General features: G+C 34.4%; 1 protein-coding gene across 1 annotated transcript in view; it reads right to left on the bottom strand.

Annotated features, from left to right (window-relative positions):
- Positions 1–23,776, bottom strand: part of LOC149795962 (uncharacterized) — a 75,695-nt gene that overhangs the window by 39,067 nt on the left and 12,852 nt on the right. Inside the window, exons 5-10 of the mRNA XM_089963902.1 lie at positions 21,665–21,937; positions 20,020–20,316; positions 15,560–15,763; positions 8,043–8,366; positions 5,941–6,069; positions 5,324–5,354 (exon numbers count right to left, since the gene is read on the bottom strand). Of these exons, the coding sequence (XP_089820028.1) occupies positions 5,324–5,354; positions 5,941–6,069; positions 8,043–8,366; positions 15,560–15,763; positions 20,020–20,316; positions 21,665–21,937 (1,258 nt within the window). The remainder of the gene's footprint in view (positions 1–5,323; positions 5,355–5,940; positions 6,070–8,042; positions 8,367–15,559; positions 15,764–20,019; positions 20,317–21,664; positions 21,938–23,776) is intronic.

Here is a 23,776-nt window from a genome sequence, read left to right on the forward strand (position 1 = left end):
AAACCCTTGTTTAGCAAGTCGTATTCCCCCTGCGCTAAACTCCTACTGCTAAGGTTAACGACCGCTCTCCCTAGCTGTTTTCCTATATACGATGGTTTACCTTCTTGGCCTTGGGAAAACCCCGTTTACCGGAGTCTATTTGATCTAACCAATTGTTTAGAATCAAATTAGCTGAACGAGGAGACCAGTGGATACCATCCTGGTGAAACGTCACCTCGTTCGCCATCCCTATGTGCATACAAATACAAGTGCTGTGCTAGCTAGGGATATTTGTATATAACAACAAATACTCCGCTACCTACTCTGCTACCTAGAGATATTTGTATAGAAATACCATGGCTCTGGTATCACGTCTGCATATAAGTGCAATTTCTGTGCTGCGTAGGGCCAATGTGAGTATAAATATAAATGCTGTACTACCTAGGGCCTGTGTGTTTATAAGTACCAATGCTGTGCTAAGTAGGGCATGTGTGTAAATAAATACTCATGCTGTGCTACAAAGTCCTGTGTGTATATAAATACCAGTGCTCAGCTTCCTAGGACCTGTGTGTATATAAGTACCAATGATGTGCTAACTAGGGTCTGTGTGTATATAAATACCAATGCTGTTCTACCTTTGTTAATTAGGGGAGGTGTGCATATAAATATAAATGATGTGCTACCTATGGCCTGTGTGTTTATAAATACCAATAATGTGCTACCTAGGGAAATTGTGTATGTAAATACTAAAGATGTTGTACCTAGGGTATGTGTTTAATATAAATACGAATGCTGTTCTACCTTGGCCTGTTTTAGTATAAATATCAATACTGTGCTACATAGGGCCTGTGTGTATATAAATACCAATGAGTACTACATAGGGCCCGTTTTTTATGAAAATACCAAATGTGTGGTACCTAGGGCAATTGTGTATATAAATGCAAATTATGTGCCACCTTGGCCTGTTTGTATATAAATAACAATGATGTGATACGTATTGCGATATGAATATAAATACCAATATTGTGCTTCCTAGTCGCTGTGAGGATATAAATACAATTGCTGTGACACCCAGGCCTGTTTGCATATACATACCTGAATGCTATGCTACCTAGGGCCTGAGTGCATATAAATACCAATGTTCTGCTACCTACGGCCAATAAGCATATAAATACTAATTATGTGCTAAAAAAAGCATGTGTGCAGACAAATATCAATCATGTGCCACCTATAAATAACAAAGATGTGCTACCTAGGGCTTGTGTGTATATAAATACAAATGATGTCATAAATTTGCAAGCGTGCATATAAATATAAATGATGTGATACCTAGGCCTGTCTGCATATAAATGCAAATGGTGTGATACAATGGCCTGTGTTTGTATAAATAGAAATGCTTTGATAACTTGGTTTGTGTGTATATAAATACAAATGATGTGACATCTAGGGAATATGTGTATATAAATACAAATGATGCGACATCTAGGGAATATGTGTATATAAATACAAATACTGTACTACCCAGGCCTGTGTACTAATAAACACAAATGTTGTGTTACCTAAGGCATGTGTGCATATAAATACCTATGCTGTTCATTATAGGGCATGTGGATATATAAACGTCAGTGCTGTGTTTCCTTAGGCCTGTATGTATATAGATGCCAATTATGTGAAACAGAGGCATGTGTGTATATAAATACAAATTATCTGCTACCTAGAGCATGTATATATGTAAGTACCAATACATTTCTATTCTACGTAGTGCCTGTGTACATATACACACAAATGCTGCCCTACCCAAAGTTAGGGTATATATATATATATATATAATTCGGTGTAAACTAGGTCCTATCGGTATATCAATGAAAATACAGTGCTACCGAATGCCTGAGTCCGTATAGGTACAAAAGATATGCTACCTAGGGCCTGTGTCCATATTAATACAAATGATGTGCTACCTAAGAATATGTTAATACACACACAAATGCTGTATTACATAAGGCCTATATGCATACAAATACAAACGCTGTGCGACCATGGATTGTGTGTATATAAATAATACTGTGCTTCCGAGGGACTGCATTTGTATAAATATAGATGCTGTGCAACCAAATGCCTGTGTGTATATAAATACAGATGTTGTGCAACCTAGTTCCTGTGTGCATAATACAATTAAAAATGATGTGCTACGAAGGGCCTGTGTGCGTATAAATACCAATGATATGCTACCTATGGCATGTGTGCATGTAAATTCCAATGCTGTGCTACATATGTCCGATTTGCATATAAATGTAAACACTGTATGACCTTGGCCTGTGTATATAAATACCAATATTGTGCTGCCCAGTGCTATTAAGTGTATAAATATAAATGATGTGTTACCAAGGGTCTATCTGTAAATAAATACAAATGCTGTTCTACCTAGGGGTACATGGATGTATATGAATGAAAATGCTGGGCTACATCTGACTGTGTGCATATAAATAATCCGCAGTGGAGTTAAACATAGCTGTGTCCTTGCCCCCACACTCTTCGGCATCTTCTTCGCAGTCCTGCTTAAGCACGCCTTTTGGACGTCCACAGAAGGGATTTACCTGCACACACGATTAGACGGCAGGCTGTTCAACCTGGCACGACAAAAGGCAAAGAGAAAAGTGCGTGAAGTAACCATCAGGGACATGCTCTTCGCAGACGATGTTGCTCTAGCCACCCACACAGAAGCTGAGCTTCAGCGCCTGATGGCCCGATTTGCTAAAGCATGCGATGTGTTAGGGTTACCCATAAGCCTAAAGAAAACAAGCATGATGGTTCAGGACGCGGACCCCCCAAGCATCATCATCAACAACTATGAACTTGAGCTGGTGAGTCAGTTCATGTACCTCGGCTTTACCATCATCAGTAACTTCTCGCTCGAGGCTGAGCTCAACAAGCCGATTGAAAAGGCATCAACAACTCTCTCCAGGTTGTCGCAGAGAGTGTGGAACAATATAATGCTGACCATGAACACTAAGATCACCGTGTACCGTGCATGCGCGCTAAGCACTTTCATGTACGTCAGTGAAACCTGGACTCTGTACACCTAACAAGAGAAAAGACTGAGCGTCTTTCACATGCGATGCTTCCGATGCATAATCGGGATCACCTGGAGCGATCGAGTAAAAAAGAACGAGGTGCTCGAGCGTGCCGAGATTCCCAGCATGATCACACTCCTCCGCCAACGCCGCATCAGATGGCTGGACCATGTACATCGGATGGACGACGGACTGATCCCCAAAGACATTCTTTATTCGGAACTCTGGAAAAAGGTCGATCGGACGGCCACATCTCTGCTTCAAGGACGTCTGTAAGCACGACATGAAAGCCCTTGATCTCGATGTCAACACCTGGGAAGAGCTCGCTCAAGACAGATGAAGCTGGCGACATGCTCTGATCACTGGTATGAAAGCCGGAGAGGACAAGCAACGCTTGCTGGCTGATGAAAGACGATCGCAGAGGAAGAAGTAGCAGCTCCAACCAACACCAGACGCAACCTTCAAGTGCAGCAAGTGCAGCAGGGACTGCCACTCCCGCATTGGAGTACTTAGCCACAGCAGACGCTGCACAACCACCAACCGGGACTTCTCTCATGGGCGCAGTTCCATCGTCTCTCGAGACTAACGGATGCCAACAACATATCAAAGCTGTGCTACGTAGGGCATGTGTCCATATAATTACAAATGATGTGCTACGTAGGAATATGTGATTATAAATACCGATGATGTGCTACATAGAGCCTATGTGTTTATAAATACAAAAGCCATGATACCTAGGCTTATGTGCATATAAATACTAATGCTGTGATACATCTGCCTGTGTGCATGTAAGTGCACATTCTGTGCTACTTATGGTCTGTGCGTACAAAAATATAAATGCTTTGCGATGCAGAGCTTGTGTGCATACAAATAGAAATACTGTGCTACCTACAGACTGTGTATATAAATACACTGCTGTGATATCTAGGGAATATGTGTTTATATATATAAATGATGTGCTACCTTGGACCTGTGTGGATATAAATACAAATGCTGTGCTTCCGACAGTCTGTTTTTTTATATATACAATGGTGTGATATTTAGGGAATATGTGTAAATAAATACAAATTATGTGGTACCTTGGATCTGTGTGGATATAAATACTAATGCCCTGCTACCTAGGCAGGTGTGCATATAAATGCTAATGATGGTGTGCCCTGGACCTGTGGGTATATAAATAAAAATGCTTTGCTACCTGTACGTGTGCACATAAATACCAATGCTTAGCTACCAAAGGCTTGGGGGTATATACATACAATATCCGTGCTACGTAGGGCCTGTGTATATATAAATATAAAATCCGTGCTACGTATGGCCTGTGTATATATAAATATAAAATCCGTGCTACGTAGGGCCTGTGTATATATAAATATAAAATCCGTGCTACGTATGGCCTGTGTATATATAAATATAAAATCCGTGCTACGTAGGGCCTGTGTATATATAAATATAAAATCCGTGCTACGTAGGGCCTGTGTATATATAAATATAAAATCCGTGCTACGTATGGCCTGTGTATATATAAATATACAATCCGTGCTACGTAGGGCCTGTGCATATATAAATATACAATCCGTGCTACGTAGGGCCTGTGTATATATAAATATACAATCCGTGCTACGTAGGGCCTGTGTATATATAAATATAAAATCCGTGCTACGTAGGGCCTGTGTATATATAAATATACAATCCGTGCTACGTATGGCCTGTGTGTATATAAATACCATCGATATGCTATCTAATGTCTGTGTGTATTACATACAACTGCTGTGATACTATGTCCTATGTGCATATAAATATAAATGGTGTGCTAACTAGGGCATGTGTGTATATAAATACAACTACTGTGATACTATGTCCTGTGTGCATATAAATATAAATCGTGTGCTACCTAGGGCATGTGTGCATATAAATACAAAGGCTGTCGTACATTTTGCCTATGTGTATATAGGTTAAAATGGTATGATACCTAGGGAATATGTGTATATAAACACAAATGTTGTGATACTATGTCATATGTGTGTATAAATAGAAATGCTGTCCTACGTGGGGCATGTGTGCATATAAATACAAATGCATTGCTACATTTTACCTATGTGTATATAAATAGAAATGCTGTCCTACCTGGGGCATGTGTGTATATAAATACTAATGATGTGATACTTTGGAAATACGTGTTCATAAATATACATGCTGTGCTACCTAGGTATTGTGTTTGCATATATTCGGTTCTATCTAGGAAATGTATGTACAGAAATGCAATGCTTTGCTACCTAGAAACTCTGTTTCCTTCAGACGTACTACCTGTAATTAAACAAATATCTCGAATAGTAAGAGGAAAGAAGCAGCTTTACTCTTACAGTCTGCATACTATTTTTCCAAAACTAAGTCATTTTAAAAGCCATCTAAACGTTTGCAAAGACGCTGGGAGCAAATACCTAGTTTCATTAAAGCTAACCAATGGATACTACTACTATTACTACTACTACTAATAATAATATTAATAATAAAATTAATAATAATAATAATAATTAACCAGGTCTGGTTACCCACTCAACATTGTAGAACTGATAACAGGTGGCATACGGCTTAATGCGTTTATTATTTCCTGTTCTTTATATGAACTCTCATATTCTTCTCTGATCAAATTTTGTTGCATCTTCATTTCACATTATACAGTAAATGCGTCTTACAGTATTAAATACTCCTTGATATATGGGCGAATTTTAAACCATTTGTTTCATTTTGTTTCATTCTTTTAAACTCGAAAAATAAACATAAAATATATAATTTATGCATGCATTTCGATATCTAAAAACTCTTCAGATACTGACATTACATCTTAATCAATCCATGAAAGACTGTCTTCATTGATCAAAAGAGAATATACCATATGACTTTTTCCTGAGAATAACGACGACTAAAGCAATAGTTAACATTGCCATTCCTGCTCCCATCCCAACAACGATTGGCATGGCTGCAAATAGTTGATCACTTCGATTTGTCTCTTCTTCAGCTACTGTGATTTAATAAAAGAAAGACTTGAAGTGGTGTTTTTAAGATTAATGTTACAGCATAGCATGGCTCTGGCTATCAAGTTCTTCATTTTGTAATCCTATTTCAGGAACGTTTAACAGATTTGTACGTGTATAAATGTACGTAAAGAGAGAAAAACATAATGGTTTCATTTCTTTACGAATAACTTTTCCACGTATTAAGACCCGGCTAAACGAATGTGACTTTCTTATTAAAACAGAAAACAGAATACATCTTCTAAACGAAATTCACCTAAACAGTTACTGTTAAAATACTTTCAAGTTATAGTGATCATGTTCTTGATGATTATCGCTTTAATATGACAGTCATTTTTGATGACTTTGACATGTTGAGAAATTTACATCACTTTTCAAAAAAACTAATGTCATGTTCAGTTTGTTGCAAGACATTCGCTAATATTTAATCTTGTAACATCCTTTAATGCATCTTATTTGCACATTTTACTACACGTATTTATTTAAAAGTTTAGTTTGTTCTAAATGTTTTACTTTGTACTGCATGTAATATATCCTTTCCGATATAGATTATACAATGTAATCTTTATCTACTTATTAAATAACCTTCGTGACTGTCATATGAAGAATAACAAAACTCACTCTTTCAAGCGATCAGCCCTAGCTGCATATTTTACTTTAATAAATTTTAGGTACACGTTGTCACATAATTAGGCAAAGAAATAACTTGGTTTTTGTCTTAGAACTATTCGACTATTTCTCGTTGTACATAGTACAACGTTATCTAGGGTGAATACGTGTTTTTCCAGTTAAGCGAATGTATTAACATTATTTTGAATCTTCGTTGTATTCATTAGATTATTTTGAATCGCAGTTGAGTTCATAAGATTATATTTTGAATCTTAGTTATGTTCATAAGATTTTTTTGACTCTTAATAGAATTCATATTCGAGATTATGTGGATCTCTCTTATAGTGTAAAATACTGTTTGAAGCATATCTGCAGTCCATGAGGGCTCTTGGATCTGTACTTCATATTGATTTAATATTTTTGATTTATTTTCGATGTGTGCATGTTGTGTAGAGTGATTTGAGTAAATCGTATGTTGAGAGCGTGAGAGAATCATTGTATTTTTACATCATATATTTTTCTCTATTAATTCATTCATAAATTTCCATCTTTCTCACATTGTGTTTCTCTTATTCATTTAGTCCAAAAACCCACTCGGTTTCTATTCTGCGACACACGTGAACTACACATTGTCTTTGAATATTATCTTGGAAAGAATTCTTGTCTACAGTGGAAATCAGGGAACATAAAGCCTCGTCATTAAAACGATTATGTAGTTTTATTAAAGTACCATTTCTTCCTGGTTTTTCTATCTTATACCTTTGTAAAAATTATATTCAACTATTATATAAAAATGGGTAGTTCTGTTTCACATTTCGTTTTGAAATACATATTGGTACAAATTATTTATACTGGAAAACACAAACAGGAAATTTCCACATTTTGGTTTAGAAATGTAGGTAGCAAAATAGTTTTGAAACGTTTAAGTTTGCCGAAAATACTTTGTAAATACGTTGTTTATTATATTAACAATTTTGTATACATGACTAATCAATTGGATACAATACTGAAAAGTTAATAATCATGTTGAAAATCATTTATAAATTCTTATATTTATGATAACTGTGAAAAGATGACTATAATTATAAAAACTACCAACAGATAGTATCGATTGCACCAGGAGTCATACTATAACTAGTGCGATGGTTGAAATTCTGCGAGAAAATAATAACCGTTACCTGGGTTTTCAAAATGTGCTTTAACAAATTTTCCCTGCAATGTATCTTTATGTGTTAAATTTACGCTGGAAACAAGGACAAATAACTTATCAACATTTTTTAAGCAACACGTTTATCTGTATGCACAACAATAACAGAAAAAGCATGCATTAGCATGAATGTGGCTATGGTACCTCTGGGTATGATAATCAGAATACTGTCCGATAATGGACTTTTGCCTTTCACATTCCATGAATACATCCTATACATATATGGACCCGGAGAAGGTTTGGTAAGGTTCACAGAGAAAGTACCATTAGCTAGCCGGTACTGGTTTTCTCCTTCCTGCAAGCCGTTAATACTGGTACTTTCCCAAGTACTATCATGAATGAGTATGGACATGTACTCAATGACAAATGACTGATTGTGACCTCCATTGAAACCAGGGTCAAAGTGAAGCTCAATCTGGTCCTTCTTTAGGCTGTTGAAGTAAAATCGGAAAACTGGCCGGGGATGACCTGAAAAAACAGTATAAGTGCCAAATTATTATGGGTAGCATTACATATATTTATCTCTATATTTTTCTCTCTCTCTCAGCTTTGAAGTGCGCCTAATTAAAAAAATGGAAAATAAAGTATAATGAAAGATAACAGTACACATAATGTATACTGCCACAAAAGTCGGAAAATATCTAGGAAAAAAGCATGGATTTTCTCCCGTTTGGACATAAAGTCTTCATCAAGAGCAAATAATTGTAACACGCATAGAGCAACGCAATGATGATTTGGACGCATAGAGCAATGCATAATAAATACAGGCTTGCGCAATGATGACAACCGCTGATTATAACGAAAAGGTAAACATTAAACAGTTTGAACAAAATAGCCGAAGTATTAAAAACACATCCCAAAAAGACTTAGCACCTATATGTAACGTGAACACATTCGGACGCAATATAAAGCTGACAGCGTGGGGATACTTAATGTACGATATTTACCTGTTTCATTATCAGGAATGCGGATAGGTTATATTTAATTTGGAATCTTTACATTCCGGATATAAATTAAACTACGACAAGAAAAAGTATCAATACGTTTATTTTTCAAAATTTGTCTGGATTCTACTACTACTACTACTAATAATAATAATAATAATTAGTAGTAGTAGTAGTAGTAGTAGTATGTTCATGCCAGTAACTAAATTGAGGCTACAAAAGTAAGGAGAAGCTGACGGGCACGCAAGATAAAGAAAACACATGAGAACTGTATGTTCATCTTGCATTACCGCATTTCGTCAAGATTTGTCATATAAAGTAGCACATGGCCATTTCATGAAATCGTAATGGAATAAATTTGTATCTTTGGAATGTGACCCATACGTTTGTCTACTAAATGCATAAGAAGAATACGTTACAGCCCGTTTTCAATATTGCAGGAATGAAAAGGTACGTCCATATATATATATATATATAGTTATATTAAAGTAAGTTGGAGGGCTAATGTGGAATATAGTAGATTATGATGTAACTTGCATCAGGAATTCAGACATATAGCCATGAAAGAAACATACGATCAATATATTCTTTCTTTTATCCAATGTCTCAAATGTATGGCCACTGAGGAGAGGACGGCTGCTATTTGAGGAAACTTAATGGGAGGATATCAGCTGCTGACACTTGCTCCAATCATATTAATGTTAGTTATACTAAGTTTTAGAAAGTACCATTGTATAAAAATAGAAAGGCAGATGGTTTGCTTATTCTCTAACTTAAAACAATTTATTGATATCGTGTATAACATTTAATTACAATTTGTTCAGCCTCTATTGAATACGTTAATGTCAAAGTTGAATATTCTCTAGGGTCCATTCATGGTTTGACAAGAGCGAAATTATAACATTTCGCATGATTTGTTGCTTAGTTTAATGCGAATAAGTTACCAATAATCAACAAGATCATTGTCCTGTTTTGAGATGATGTTAATATCACATTTGCTGAAACACCGTTCTTTCAAACGTAAATATGCTCATTTTATAAAGAAAAGTGAATAGGTCTAGAAAACACCGACCTAGCTGCGTTATAATGTTAACAAGTATAAATAATATCAATGAAAATAACTTAAAGGTAATGTGAACATAATATGAAAAGATCTGGGAAGGAAACATGAAGAAAAATATTCAAGTGTAACTCGAATATAAGTTGAAGATGACTTGAAAATAAGTTGAAGATTAACTTTAAAATAGCTTGAAGGTAACGTTTATATAATTTGCATGTGCGTTGTAAACGCTACCTAAATCACCAATGAAGATACTTTTAACAAGATTAAAGTACCTAATAAAGCGTAACAAAATTATTTGTAAGTTGAGCACTTTTGAATTTGGAAACTCAAGATTATTAAATAAAAGAAACACTATTTGTTAATTAGGTAGCACACTGAATTATTCAGAGAAAACATCAATAGTTTCCTAAATGGCGAAGCAAAATTGGATCAGTGTGGAAGTCTTAGAAAAACATTTACTGTTAAAGTTTCATCCGCTTTATAAGTCTGAGCGCGCGTAAACGAATGAGCGTGCTACGACATCGGAATGTTGAGTCTGTTAGCCACTGTGATCTCAAAATTGTAGCAGGATGTAATCCTTATACTTAAGATGAGCATACAAACACTGCTGATCTATGCGATACGCTTTTATGGTGTAAATGTTGGTTAGTTTTATACATAGATTTACTAATGCGAATTAAGTTCCTCTGTAATTTTAATAGAGAAATTGTGATTCCCTCCACTTAAACCTTCTCCTTTAAAATATTTTCCGCAGAAAATAGTTGAAACGTATGAAGCTGAAGTAGATTTTAGCTATTTTCAATTTTCGACGATTTACGTTGTAGAATTTCTCTTGGGTATAAAACATTAATTTAAGTGTTTTCCAAATGTGGGGCATTTCTAGTCATGCTTGAATTTTGACATGACTCTCTTAGTCTTTCTTACTTTTAAAGACGTTAAAATATTTCAATGCACGTTCTGTCTCTCCCTCAATCTCTGTCAACAATATTTATGCTACTTACTCTTCCATTATCTCCAATGGCTAAAGCGGCATTTGTCAATAAATATAACTGCAATTATTAAACTTACAAGAGTATGTTGGTATCTGTGAATAACTTCCGACATGCATCAATACCTCATTACTGGTATTTTAAGTGTAATATTATGTTTTAAGTTGAGAAGTTAGTTACGGGCCGGATGTGCTATTCATCAAATTTAGCACTCTACGCCATATTCGTTAAATAAGCTACTGTGCAATCTGGCAATTTACTATCAAATGTTCGACATTTTCATTACGCTGACCGGCGATGAGGACACGTCTGTATATTTAGAGAAAACAAACTGTTCAAAGCACGAATTCCCACTAATTTCTTTATTTTCGTGTATTGCTAAGGTTATTCTAACTTGTGTCTGCCTTTTGGTTTAAACTTAGTAAAATACTTGTAAAAATGGGTTACCACGTGGCTTTGCAAAACGTAATATTGGTCATGCATCTGAAACACATCCATTATCAAAATGTTTGTTTCGGAATTGCATAAATTGACATGTTATAAAGCTTTTCCATTTCGGAGGCAAGTAAATCTTAATGCACACTGCAATCCCATAATTTCAAGAAAGAAGTGTTCGGTTTTGAGAAAACACCGGAACTTGAGAATTTTAAAATTCTATGTGTTGAATACGGAATGCATGATGCGGAATTACATACTAAACATCTTTTTCGAATGCCAGACCCCTCATACATGACTAGATGGGTATCTAATACGTGCAAATGTACCTACAAAATCAGATTTAGTATGTGGCCGTTTGGAGCTAAATACTTATATAATTCGATCAATTAAACTGAGCAAATAGTTACTTCGAATACTCCGACCCTATCATGCTGTTAAAATACGATTATATATATGAATACGAGTTATGATATACATGTTTCTAATAGTAGTGATACAGTATATCCTTTATCTATAGAGGGTTTATAACTGGTTCAAAGACGAACAACCGTCAAATACTACTTATATGGGAGAAGGAATAACTTAGAAGGATAAATGAATTAAATATGAAGTATAATCTTAGTTGAAGTCTAGATCTGTACAATTAAACATTTATTATTCTATTTCATACAGAAGGAAAAAAAATGATCAAATGAAAATGACGCTGTGATTCTCAAACCTGAACATACAGCAGCAATTTAGAAAACACCCAGCAGGTAGTAAAGTAAATTTAGACAAAGAACTTCATAACAGTACATAAGAAATTATTGATAAATTAGATAATGATTAAGTAGATTGTTTGATGATACAGAATACCGGATTGCAAAAACAGCCAATGATATGAAGAGACAGATATAAGTAAACAATTAACAATTATATATATATATATATATATATATATATATATATATATATATATATATATATATATATATATATATATATACAGAATGACTATACTTTCAAGCGGAGGATTTTACATCATTAAAAGGCAGACAAGTCAAAACATAATTTGGAATAAATTCTTGCAATTGATAGTATTAACCCAAGGTAAGATGATCGCAATAACAGGTCAAACTAGTATGACCGTGAAGTTACAGCGGGTTTATTCACTTTTCATTTTGTGTATACACAAAAATGGTCCTAATGCTTAATGAAAGAAAGAAAAAGTTCTGATTATTTAAGAAGAATGCCAAATTACTTTTAACCATGATTGAATATAAATTCTGTGACTTCACAGGGCTACAAACTTTAGCTATCATATGTAATTGAAAATAATGTCACTATAAGTATTATTTAACTAAAACTAAGAGAGACGCTATGTTTATATTCAAGTAGTGTTTGTATTCACCTTACTGATGAATTAAAATGTTATATTGTATAAGGGGCTATTAATAAAACATCATTTTTTCCAGAACGTAACATAAATAAAAATCTTGTCATAGATAGATAGATACATAGATAGATAGATATATAGATAGATATATTGACAGATAGAGAGATAGAGCTAAGAAAAATTTATTTTCCTATGGTATCATTTCTGTTTTAATAAAAATGAATAAATAAAGTGAGAAATATTGATAAACTCTAAGGTAATATTTTTAACATTCCATTTTTAACATAACATTAAGTTAGTGAGAGAAAAATAGTAAGTACAAATAATTAATGATTTTAATAACTATTCGAACACAGTCTGTTATGTTTTATCACGGAACTGTATAAATCTTTTTATGTACTAAATACATGTACTCAGGTTTCGTTTTTTTGCGTACAACGATACCCGAGGGCCATTTATGTATATTGTGCAAAGATTTCGAAATAGTGAGCTCGTTTCATCCTATGCCGTACGTGCTAAGTGTTTTCGATGGGAAGAACTGAATACTTATAGCTCACAGACGATCTATTGCGGTATCGTCTGTGTATAAATACCTCACCGTGTCTACTTTAAGGACTTGTACATCTTCATCTGTAGAGGTATGTGAGTTAATAATTTCATGTGAATAAGTTATAACTATTGTACTACTACGTTTACTCTTGTATATTTTCTATATAGCTTCGGCTTACGTAGTATTATGCAAACCTTTTATATTCTTGGTTGTGACTAAGCAAGATATTTATATTATCAATATATTAAAAGTTGCATGTTTTAAGAAACGTTTGCACCGTAGGATTCTTGTGGGGCACGGTTAGGCTCACCTCTGAACTTGTGTACTGTTTCGCAGTTATTGTGCCGATAATGTAATCTGTGTAGCTTACCGTATATAACGTAATTACGTTTTATCGTATATACCCGTGTAATGCATATTACGCGGTGTTAGATGTATTTTCAGCAGACCAGAGTGATCGGAGTTGCCGCTGTATAGCTGATAAGAGCTATCAGTTTTATAGGAGTGATCGGAGTCGACGTTATACTAGCTGCCGAGCTAACCATAGAAGTTGACCATAGCAGCCTTGAAGCCGCAGCATAGCAGCTGTACAGCTGAGTAAACTATGTTGCTCGTTGAGTAGTAGGTGATTGGGCCTTGCTGACCGAGCTTGGTGGGTGCTGATTACTTGACCAACCTGGTATACTGACCGCTTGATTGACCAGTGTGACTGGTAGCCAAGTGTGCTAGTGACGTAGTGTGTAACTCCATACATGTAATATTGTAGTCGTGGTCTAATCTTTGGGGTTTGTCATACCCAGTGTGGTTTTTTTTGGACTGTATATATTTTGTACATCTGTCCCTTTTTTTTTTCATCATTTTCACTATTTGAGTGAATAAATTTTTACTATATGAGTAAATTTCCAGTTTTACTATTTGAGTAAAACAAATCACTGTGAATCATTCACCCCTTGTCTTATACCTTGAAAGGTCATTTATTTGTATTTTCATTATTTAGTTCGTGCGGATTATATTAATTGATCCAATATTTGGATATCATACACACGTATTAATCGTAGTTCTTTTCTCATTCAAGTAATTTGTCATTAAACATCGTATTTGTGTCACCATCAAAAGTGTTATGTTGTAAAATCCGAAATCCAACCCAGTTATATTTTTGCTATATTATTAATTAATATATATATACTCCAAGCAGAATAGTGAGCAGAATAGTGTATCAACCATTAGCAAAATAATAAAACTAGTTGCATGTATACTTGCATATTTCGAAACTGAAGCTGTTAGTTTTGAATTATTTAACTGGATGTATAAAATAAAAATCAGCATGCTTTATGCATACATACGTATATATTTGTTGTTTTTTCTCTTCTATTTCTTTAGATCTACATCAGTGACCCTCTCGTTTTGGAATTTTGATATTTTCTCAAATAATGCGAGATCGATTTCTTCAAGTATTGGTAAACTTGCCTATCATATTACACTATCACCACTACTACATCAACCAATAATTGTAATGAGTCTGATCTCAATGATAATTATCATAGTAATGTTAATGTTAATAACGACCACAACGATGAAAAGTTTGATCAACAATACTTCTAGATAAATATATTCTGTTCCAAGCGCAAATGCGCTGCGTTCGTCAGAGTTACCAGTAGTAACTGCATTAGAGGGACATAAACGCAACTAACTGTAAACCAGTTAAGAATTTCTAAGTATGAGTGAACTTGTGATTTGTAATGAACGCTTATCAAGCGTTTTGCTGAATACGTGTGATATTTGACTTAACTCATAGTTAAATTTCTGTATGCAAGTATGTTATGGATGTTCACAAATATTTATTTTGGGTCTCTTATAACGCTTCTTACCCTCTTTGGATGGTTTAACTGAGGTTTAATGAGATGATACAAAATTTACATTAAAAGTAAACGATGAGGTTCATTTGTTTTGCACAAAGGAACTTAGAATATATTACAGAAAGAACTGGGACAAAAGATCACCCTGCCTTATTTCCAATATTACATTTTATGTTGCACTAGTCTTTCCTTTCTCGTTTGCAGCATACTGGCGAAATACATAATGGCCATCTTGAATGTATCCGATTTTAATCAAGGATGCTCCATTTTCTTAAAGATTGTAAAGACTGCTTTCGTTGATCTTCTGTTAAATGGTTATATATATATATATATATATATCCGCCAACCATACATACATACATGCCTACATGCATGCATGAATACATGCTTACATACATGCATGCATACATACGTGTCAAGTAGTAATCAGTATGAAAATTAAATACCTGAAGCAAACAAAGAGATCTCGAATGAGTTATTGCCCTTTTCATTTTGTACGTGAAGAGTATAGTTGTCAAAGTCCGTATCCTTTAGGTTATTGAACATCAGCATGGCTGTATATCCCGATATCATCGCTTTCTTTTTATAAAACGTCACAGTAATATTCGCAAGCGAGATGTTACTGGAAGTTTCAGATGTATTGATGATGGCTGAAGAGAACGAATGTTTGATTAATTTTAGTATCTTTATGGAAGAATTGCTATAAATGGGGATTTCTATCCTTGTAGACCTGTTTGTCTCTCCCGTAAATATATGCTGGGTTTCAGAAAAGACCGGTGGTCCTGAAAATCAAATAAATACTATGAAAGTGGTGATGCAGATGTATGTTCAATAAGTGATTGAAGGATATACATTGTAAAATACATTGTAAAATATTCACTGAGTTCTTTTAATACAACTTTAGCATTAAAACTCAAATATTTGGCTGTATGTGTTCTGCTGTCCAGTAAGGTTAAATTATAACTAATACGTAACATAGAGCTACTCTAAATCGAGTGATTTTAATTAGCTATCTGAAAAATAAGTGGATCCCTATACAATGTTGTTCCCTTGTCCAATCATAGCGACTTACATTACCATAAAAAACTGAAAGTAATCTATGCAAGATTAACACCATTATACAGGAAAGCAGTTTAGAATTTCAACGTTATGGATGCCAGTGTCTTTAACGGGCATTCATTATCGTTTCAACAATTTGAATCAACATAACCTCCAAAAATGTTGTAATGAGTCACATTTTTCATACTTTCCAAAATTTGTATATCTCTCTGAATGTTTCAATGGACTAATGGACATCATGCGGACTTTTGTTTTGAATAAGCAGATAGCTCTGGTTGGGTTTTGGTTTGTTGACTTAGACAAAACGTGCCTTTCTCTCTTTTCCGATACATATTTTAAGACCGTAGAGATGTAAGAGAACATTGGGGCATTCATCTAGGGATAGGAAATTCTGAAAATTATTTTACAGAAATAAAAAATTGATTTTTATATTTGAATTCACGTTCTTTCCGAGTTTTCTTAGTTCCTGTTATTTCGATTTCACATGTTTGTGAAATAAATAGCGAAATAACAAGCTTTCACAGTGTCATCTAATGTGGGGATCTTTGTGTTTAATCGTGCTCAGGAAGGGTTAATGTCCTAGAAAACGGACGAGTTGCCTGAGCAGGCCTGAGATTATGATCTTTTGAAGGCAAGCGTTCTCTAGCGATCAAGAAATACAAATATTTTGTTCCAAATGTTTCATTTTAATCAAATAGCCTTGGGTTTGATTAGCAATTTTGTATAAATATCTGAGTCAGATAGAAAAGTAAACGAATTGCAGTTAACAAATCAAATAGAGTTTAGAAAGCATCGGCGTCAGAAAGTATGACGGAATACCTGAACCAAAGGGAAAGAGGCAGAGAGAGACAGAGAAGAGTTAGACAGCCAGAGAGATTCAAAGTCAGAAAGAGAGAGAGAGAGAGAGAGAGAGAGAAAGAGAGAGAGAGAGAGAATATATATGACGGAAGAGGAGAGGATGCAAATAACAAATTAAGGGATTGAAATACAATGTCCGAGCGAAAAAAGGGAGAAGCAGAGGGACAAAGAAGAGAGTGAACGTAAAACGCATATATAGATAGATAGATATGTAGATATATAGACAGACAGACAGATATATATATCTATACTTTACCCTCGGTAGAACACGGTGCTGATTATAATGTGGTTAACGGATAGGTCCTTCAGGACCATGAGTTGGTACCTGAGACATGGCGACAAAATCTTTAAGAATTGTAGAAAAACAACGAATAATACCGTTGCCGAATTTACGTGGGAAAAAGAATGACTGTTTGAAAGGTGCCGGTCAATTAAAAGATTCATAAGGACTATGATAACCTTAGACAACTTACATTAGCTGAACAGCGCCCGAATGACATCCATAGTAATATCTACACTTTCTGCCTGAACAAAAGGTGGACGCATGGAGAATTATGAAAAATGTAAGTCAAACGGTTATATAGCATTTAATGGTGATTATGCCAAGCCTATCCCTATTAAAATATTAATAGACCTTTGACTTACGTTAGTCTTGTGTGATTAAGAGCATCTAATATATCTTTCTCCACGAAATCTTCTTCTAGTGTGGGTGTTCTTATTCAGGAAGTAGAATATTCCTACATTAAGGTTTCTCTCCAAGTTTGTCATCACACTTAGTCTCAGGACATGTACAGTTGAAACAGTGAATTCGTTTCGCAATGAACGTGTTTGATTTATAGGTTGGCATGACTTCGCTGGCGATAAGTATGTGGTAATGCGCTTGTAACTGACACGTCGTGTTGGTCCTATTGCAAAGGAAACCTTTGATTCATATCATGCTTACCCTGTCCGTCCGTTCTGCTATCAAAACTATAGCAAAACCAGATTTTGAGAATAATGTTATTCAGAAAATTGTTCCTAGAACTGGCACATTTATTGGTCAGATTTTATCAGGTCACATTTGTTCTTGGTATTTATCAGTTAAGGGAATTGATTACAGTGATTCCCTTTGTCATACTCATGTTCTCAATTCTAGTCAAGGTGTCATACGAAGATCACTGTTCATCAAAGAGAAACAAGATCCTAACATCTCCTGTTTGTTTCAGGAGCTATTAGCAAAACTGAAGATACACAAGTTTCAATTGGTTATTTTGTGTACATTGGAGGTCCATATGATAAAGTGGAGATTACAGGCGGTATGCGCCGCTGACGCGTGGTCAGTGAGCTTTTAAATGTTTGTTTCAAAGTCATATCGATAAGAAATGTTTAATCTTTCCCATGAAACTGCCTAGGTTGGTTATTTAGGAGTTAATAAGACTTATCGCTAGATTTATTATAATTGTATTGGCCAAAAAATAAAAGTTATGTTTCTCAATACTGTAGATTTTGTCATACTTGTCAAATGATAGGAAACACCAATGAGAATATATGTAAGACTCGTTTGCAACCTATCCCTACATTTGGCAAACCATTTAGGAAAATAATAACTGTTGACCGTATTGTATCCTTCCATGAGATTTTCAGCGGCTATTCGTTTGAGAAAAAGTTAAATTAAAACCTTGGCAAAAGTCTGTATTAAATGTTTGACACAGTTTGGCTTTCCGAAATCTACCCTATGTAATCAAAGGTCAAATTGTTTCGTCTCGAATACGTTTTTGTTCCCGACATTAGTATTCCCCTTGAGACCAACCTTGATGCTTGCTTACCTTTTTCGACTACTTAATATGTTAAGGAAAGGAATTTGATAGGTCAATTACCCTAGTTCTGCTATTCTTTCTTAGTTCTTATAAATTATATATATATATATATATATATATATATATATATATATATATATATATATATATATAATGATAAACAAAGTTACTCAATCCGTATCTTAACACCAGTATAGTGAAATCAATCATTTCTTAATTTTCACTTATAATTTGAGACAATGTATGTATTTCATTGTTTTCATTTGAATTACACATTTTTCATTGATTTCGGACTAAATCAATATTTTGGATTTGTTGCGAATTCCTTCAAGGATATTTTAGACTATATCATTGTGATACATCGAGACCATTATCACAGCAACATTATTCCAGGCTATTGGTACATCAGCAAATTGCAGATTGGAATTTATTCGGAACCCCGCTGTAATTCTATTCGAATAATATACCTCGGAAATTGTGATACAGCGTTACGATCATTTTTAAATTTAATTCACAATAATGTAAGATCCCTTGTCTTTGTTGAATGTTTCAAAACTTGCTGTATTTCGCTTTACTGTATGACTTGGTTGAATGAAATATATTTGCACAACATTGTTCAAATTCGTTTTAAAGCCATATTAAACTTTGTTTGCGAAAAAACTGAGACATAATACCGGTTTCCCTTCTTTTCATCAATGATGACACGATATTTCAGCAAGATAACCCTACAATTCATACACTGATCCAAGCAATTTAATATATTCCTGCTAATGGCAAGTAAAATAATCTTCTTGCGTACAACTAAGCTACGATATCTTACGGAATTGGAATTGATCTCTTTTCTGAAACGAACAAAAGGAAATTTGAAATTTGAATTATACAAAATATTAGTCTCGAGGAGACTGAGATGTGCTTTTCATCACGTGACATTAAAGTGTACATGTTTTGTGTATACAGATCAGTTTGTAGGCTTATAGTCCGACTTGTTGCTATATTGATTGCTTCGTCTTAGCTTTGATAAACCAGACAAGCTAAATAAGAAACCTTCCGAAACATGTCTTCAGATGGTTTCATTCAAACTGAATAAGTGGATGATGGGAGCAGCAAATAAAAATCCAATGAGACAGTTACCATTGTTATATTTGTTTGCTATAATAGCATTACTTGAGGAATGTGCAAATAAAACTCCTTACCTTGAATATATACATAAGTATAAGCTGTTTGGCTTAGCTGTCCATTGAGACCAGTGACAGAATTCTCTACAGTGCATGAATATAGTCCCAGATCTTGGATGCTGATGTTTGACAAGGTGATGGTGGAGGTATTTCCCGTAAGGGTTCCATTCAGTCTCCTAATCTCTGTCTCTCCTACCGTATGGATCCATTCGTGAAATGTGTACTGTGGTGGTTCTCCCTGTGGTGTACATTCCAACGTTGCAGATGTATTAGGTATGGCTGACCCATGTAATTTAATCATTACATTTGGTGCGTCTGCAAATTAAAACAATATTGCTTCACGTCATTGTTTTTCCATAAGAATATATAAAAATGCTTAATTTCAAATCATGATTGAATCATATATTGAACAGTAGTAATACAAACTGGGTTTTTGTGCTCTTAGACGTCAAAGAACAAGTTACTTCTGCAATGATTTATCTCATGTAGGCGTCTTCAGCTTAAGTTAGTCTTCAGAGAAGCGGTGTTTTCGTACATGCTCAGGCACCCTGACATTGTCGCAAGCCCCGTGTCCCGTATTCCATTGAGACATGTCAGTGTCTAAAGACATATTATAAACATATATCAATAATGTGGTAAAGTAACACATTCATGACTAATAACGTTCAAACAATGATATTGAACATAAATATTCCTGATACATATATGAACATCATAGAGCTAGGAAATTGAAAGATATCACTGGCAATGCAGATAGTGTTTCTGATTTATCAGCACGAGTACATTAATGTAAATTTCGGCATTATTGGAAATGGTACCCATCAAAAGCAGACTACTATTTCATTCTCAGTATCATTAAAGAATGTTAGTCACATATTGCAACATGCTTGGCGTTGTTGTTCATAACCAAAAACTCATCCTTGAAATATTACTTATAAATCGGCACATCATGAGATTACTTACAACATGATTTATAATGTTGATGTGAAGAAAAAATAATTTTGTACTAGCTAGAAGTTTCAAAATGCACTTTTCCAATATATTTCCCAATACCGAAAGGTGTTTTCTTTGATGAAACTTCATTTTCAAAAATTGATTGGAATTAACACTGAAATGTTTGTATCTTGCCTTATGTAGAATGTTCGTATTCTATTATTTGCAGTTTATGTGAATCAGCAATAACTCTTCGATGACATTCATTTGGCGAATTTTCAATCATGCATTTCTTTACTTGCTTAAGAAAATATTCAGTTAGGCATTACAAAACTTTATAAAATAAACTTTTTATTAGAAACATACCTATTAAGGTAAAGAAAATGAGTCGCATATGTTAGTGTTTGTGCAATGAGGGTCTACACATTTATGTCAATGTCCTGCTACAAAATAAGTTTGAATTGCAATCGCAGATGTTTCTTGTAAAATTGTATTGTACTGTAAAAGTGTACAAGTTAACTCTATCCATTTAATTTCGTTCACTGTTCGTCTTTCTAATACTTCACACAATATCAATTGTCAATAACATATTCTGATTTATTTTCAAATAATCATTCATCATTTATGGAACAACTTGTACTATTTCTTATACTATCATTAACGGTAAATTCGTGGAGATTCACAACAACACATTATAATACGAGGATGTGAGGATTGTTTTGAAACGTACATTTTATAGTCACTTTCAATGATACAGTGGATTTCCTCGTCTCCTCTAGAAATGTGTTGTAAGCTGTACAAGTATATAGTCCAGTATTATTTCTCTTGACATCACCCAGTATAAGAGTGCTTGTGTTCGTTATCGTCTTGTTGTTTCGTTGCCAATCATATGAACAATTTGGATTACACGTGGCCTTGCAGACTATATCCACTGCGTTGGAGCCCTCTTCCACTTCATACAATGATGAATGAGTGCTAAGACTGGTGCTGTTACCTGGACCGTCTGTAAATATATAGAAAGTAATTCTCTTTAAAAAAACATGAAAAGACTATATTTACACCACGGGCTGTGAGGTATTATATAATAACTTATAGTCTGTATCCTAAAAATTAGAAGGTATATATTGCTACAATTTTGTAGTTAAAAGGGTAGACGTCGGAAAGGTAATGAGTATCAGGAACTATGAGGCGTACTCAGTCGGTAATACCTATTGGATTATTATATTGTCATTTTCTTGTTACTTTTCTATTACCGATGTCTGTTTTTGGATACTTTTATGATTTCCCAAAGGATTTGTGAAGCTATGATGTTATTTGAAAATGTGAAAATATGAAACTTGTACATATCAATGGAAGTCATTGGATATAAGACATAGACGAAACACATATATAACAAGTCTTGATAGTAGAAATGAACATATGCATGAATCGACGGTTGTGTATTGTTTTTAAAGTACAGCATACATTTAATTACTTTGTTTCTTGTGGAATATTCCTTTATAATTAAACCTTAGATAGGAAAACAAAATCAAAGTATTATAAAAAGTTACTGCATTTCTTTGAGAAAATATGAACTCGTTCTTTTTACTAATACTGCACTCCAAATGTCATGCAGTATTATTCAGTTAAAACACACTCGTCATATTTTCCCATACAAATGCGGTAACATGTACTTACTGGAGCAGCTCAAGGTGTTTACTGACAGTCATATTACACCATCTTACAATAGGGCGTCAAAGTCCGATTTAATTTTCTGTCTAAGAATAAACGTCAGTTTAACGGAAAGGCTTGGGTTAGTGCATTTTCTGTCTTGGTTAAATTTTGGTTGCATTTTCGTAACCTCCTTTATGCTGACAACTCATCTACCTCTGAACTTTAAACTAAAATGATGATATTGCCACATTCGAGTACGGCTCTGCAACTGGAATCCCGTGCTGGCCTCTATTTTATTTTGACATATTATATACTTGTTGTCACCCACAGGGACCAGATTTGCCTGGGTGGTCTTGTCTTGTGGCTTGCGTTAACTTGTTTCTTACGACGATGTCTTTGAGGTTTTTGATCTGATATAGGCCATTACTGGTTTGTTCAGGAAGATTAACGTTAGTGTGTACAAGATTCCCCGATTGTCCAGTATTTCTGGGTGATTTTATCTACATTTTGTTTATCAGGGTGGTAGGTGAGGATAAATGTCAGATGTCCTAGAAAATGAAAAGCTATAAATCTTCACATATCTGATTGAATGATTAATCAGACGGAATGAAGTGCAGAATGAACTGCAGAATAATTCTTCACATATCTGATTGAATGATAAATCAGAGAGAATGAAGTCCAGAAGAATTCTTCACATAAACCAGACGGAATGAAATCAAGAATATTTCTTTTCTTCTGACCATACTTTCAATAATGTAACGCTAATAGCAACTGGAGTTTGGAGTTTGGAAACCACAAATGAAAAGGAGTCTCGCTGAAACCAAGCTGTTTCAACCAAGAAGCCTATATAAAGGTAAATAAAATCATTATCTGTTGACAGGCAGCACATTTTTATTTAAATTATTATTTTGTTCGACTCTCTTGTCTTAAACAATGTTACAGAAAATACCAAAATCACGTTTTGTAAAATTCACAAAAAAGTTTGTTTTCTAGAGTAAAAATGTAAAATTTAAAAAGAGAATACATCATATTGAATTCAAACCCAAATTGTGAAACAAGTTCTATCACAAGTACAAATAAATAGAGTTCCAATTAAATTCCACAGGTATTCCAAATAGGTTCCAATACTGAATGCGTTTTTTCAGTTTGTAACATGCTAATCTGCTAGTTGTGTGGTGATGTACCAACA

Source organism: Sinohyriopsis cumingii, chromosome 7 (genome assembly GCF_028554795.1).
Source record: "Sinohyriopsis cumingii isolate HCF-2022 chromosome 7, ASM2855479v2, whole genome shotgun sequence".
Classification (NCBI taxonomy): domain Eukaryota; kingdom Metazoa; phylum Mollusca; class Bivalvia; order Unionida; family Unionidae; genus Sinohyriopsis; species Sinohyriopsis cumingii.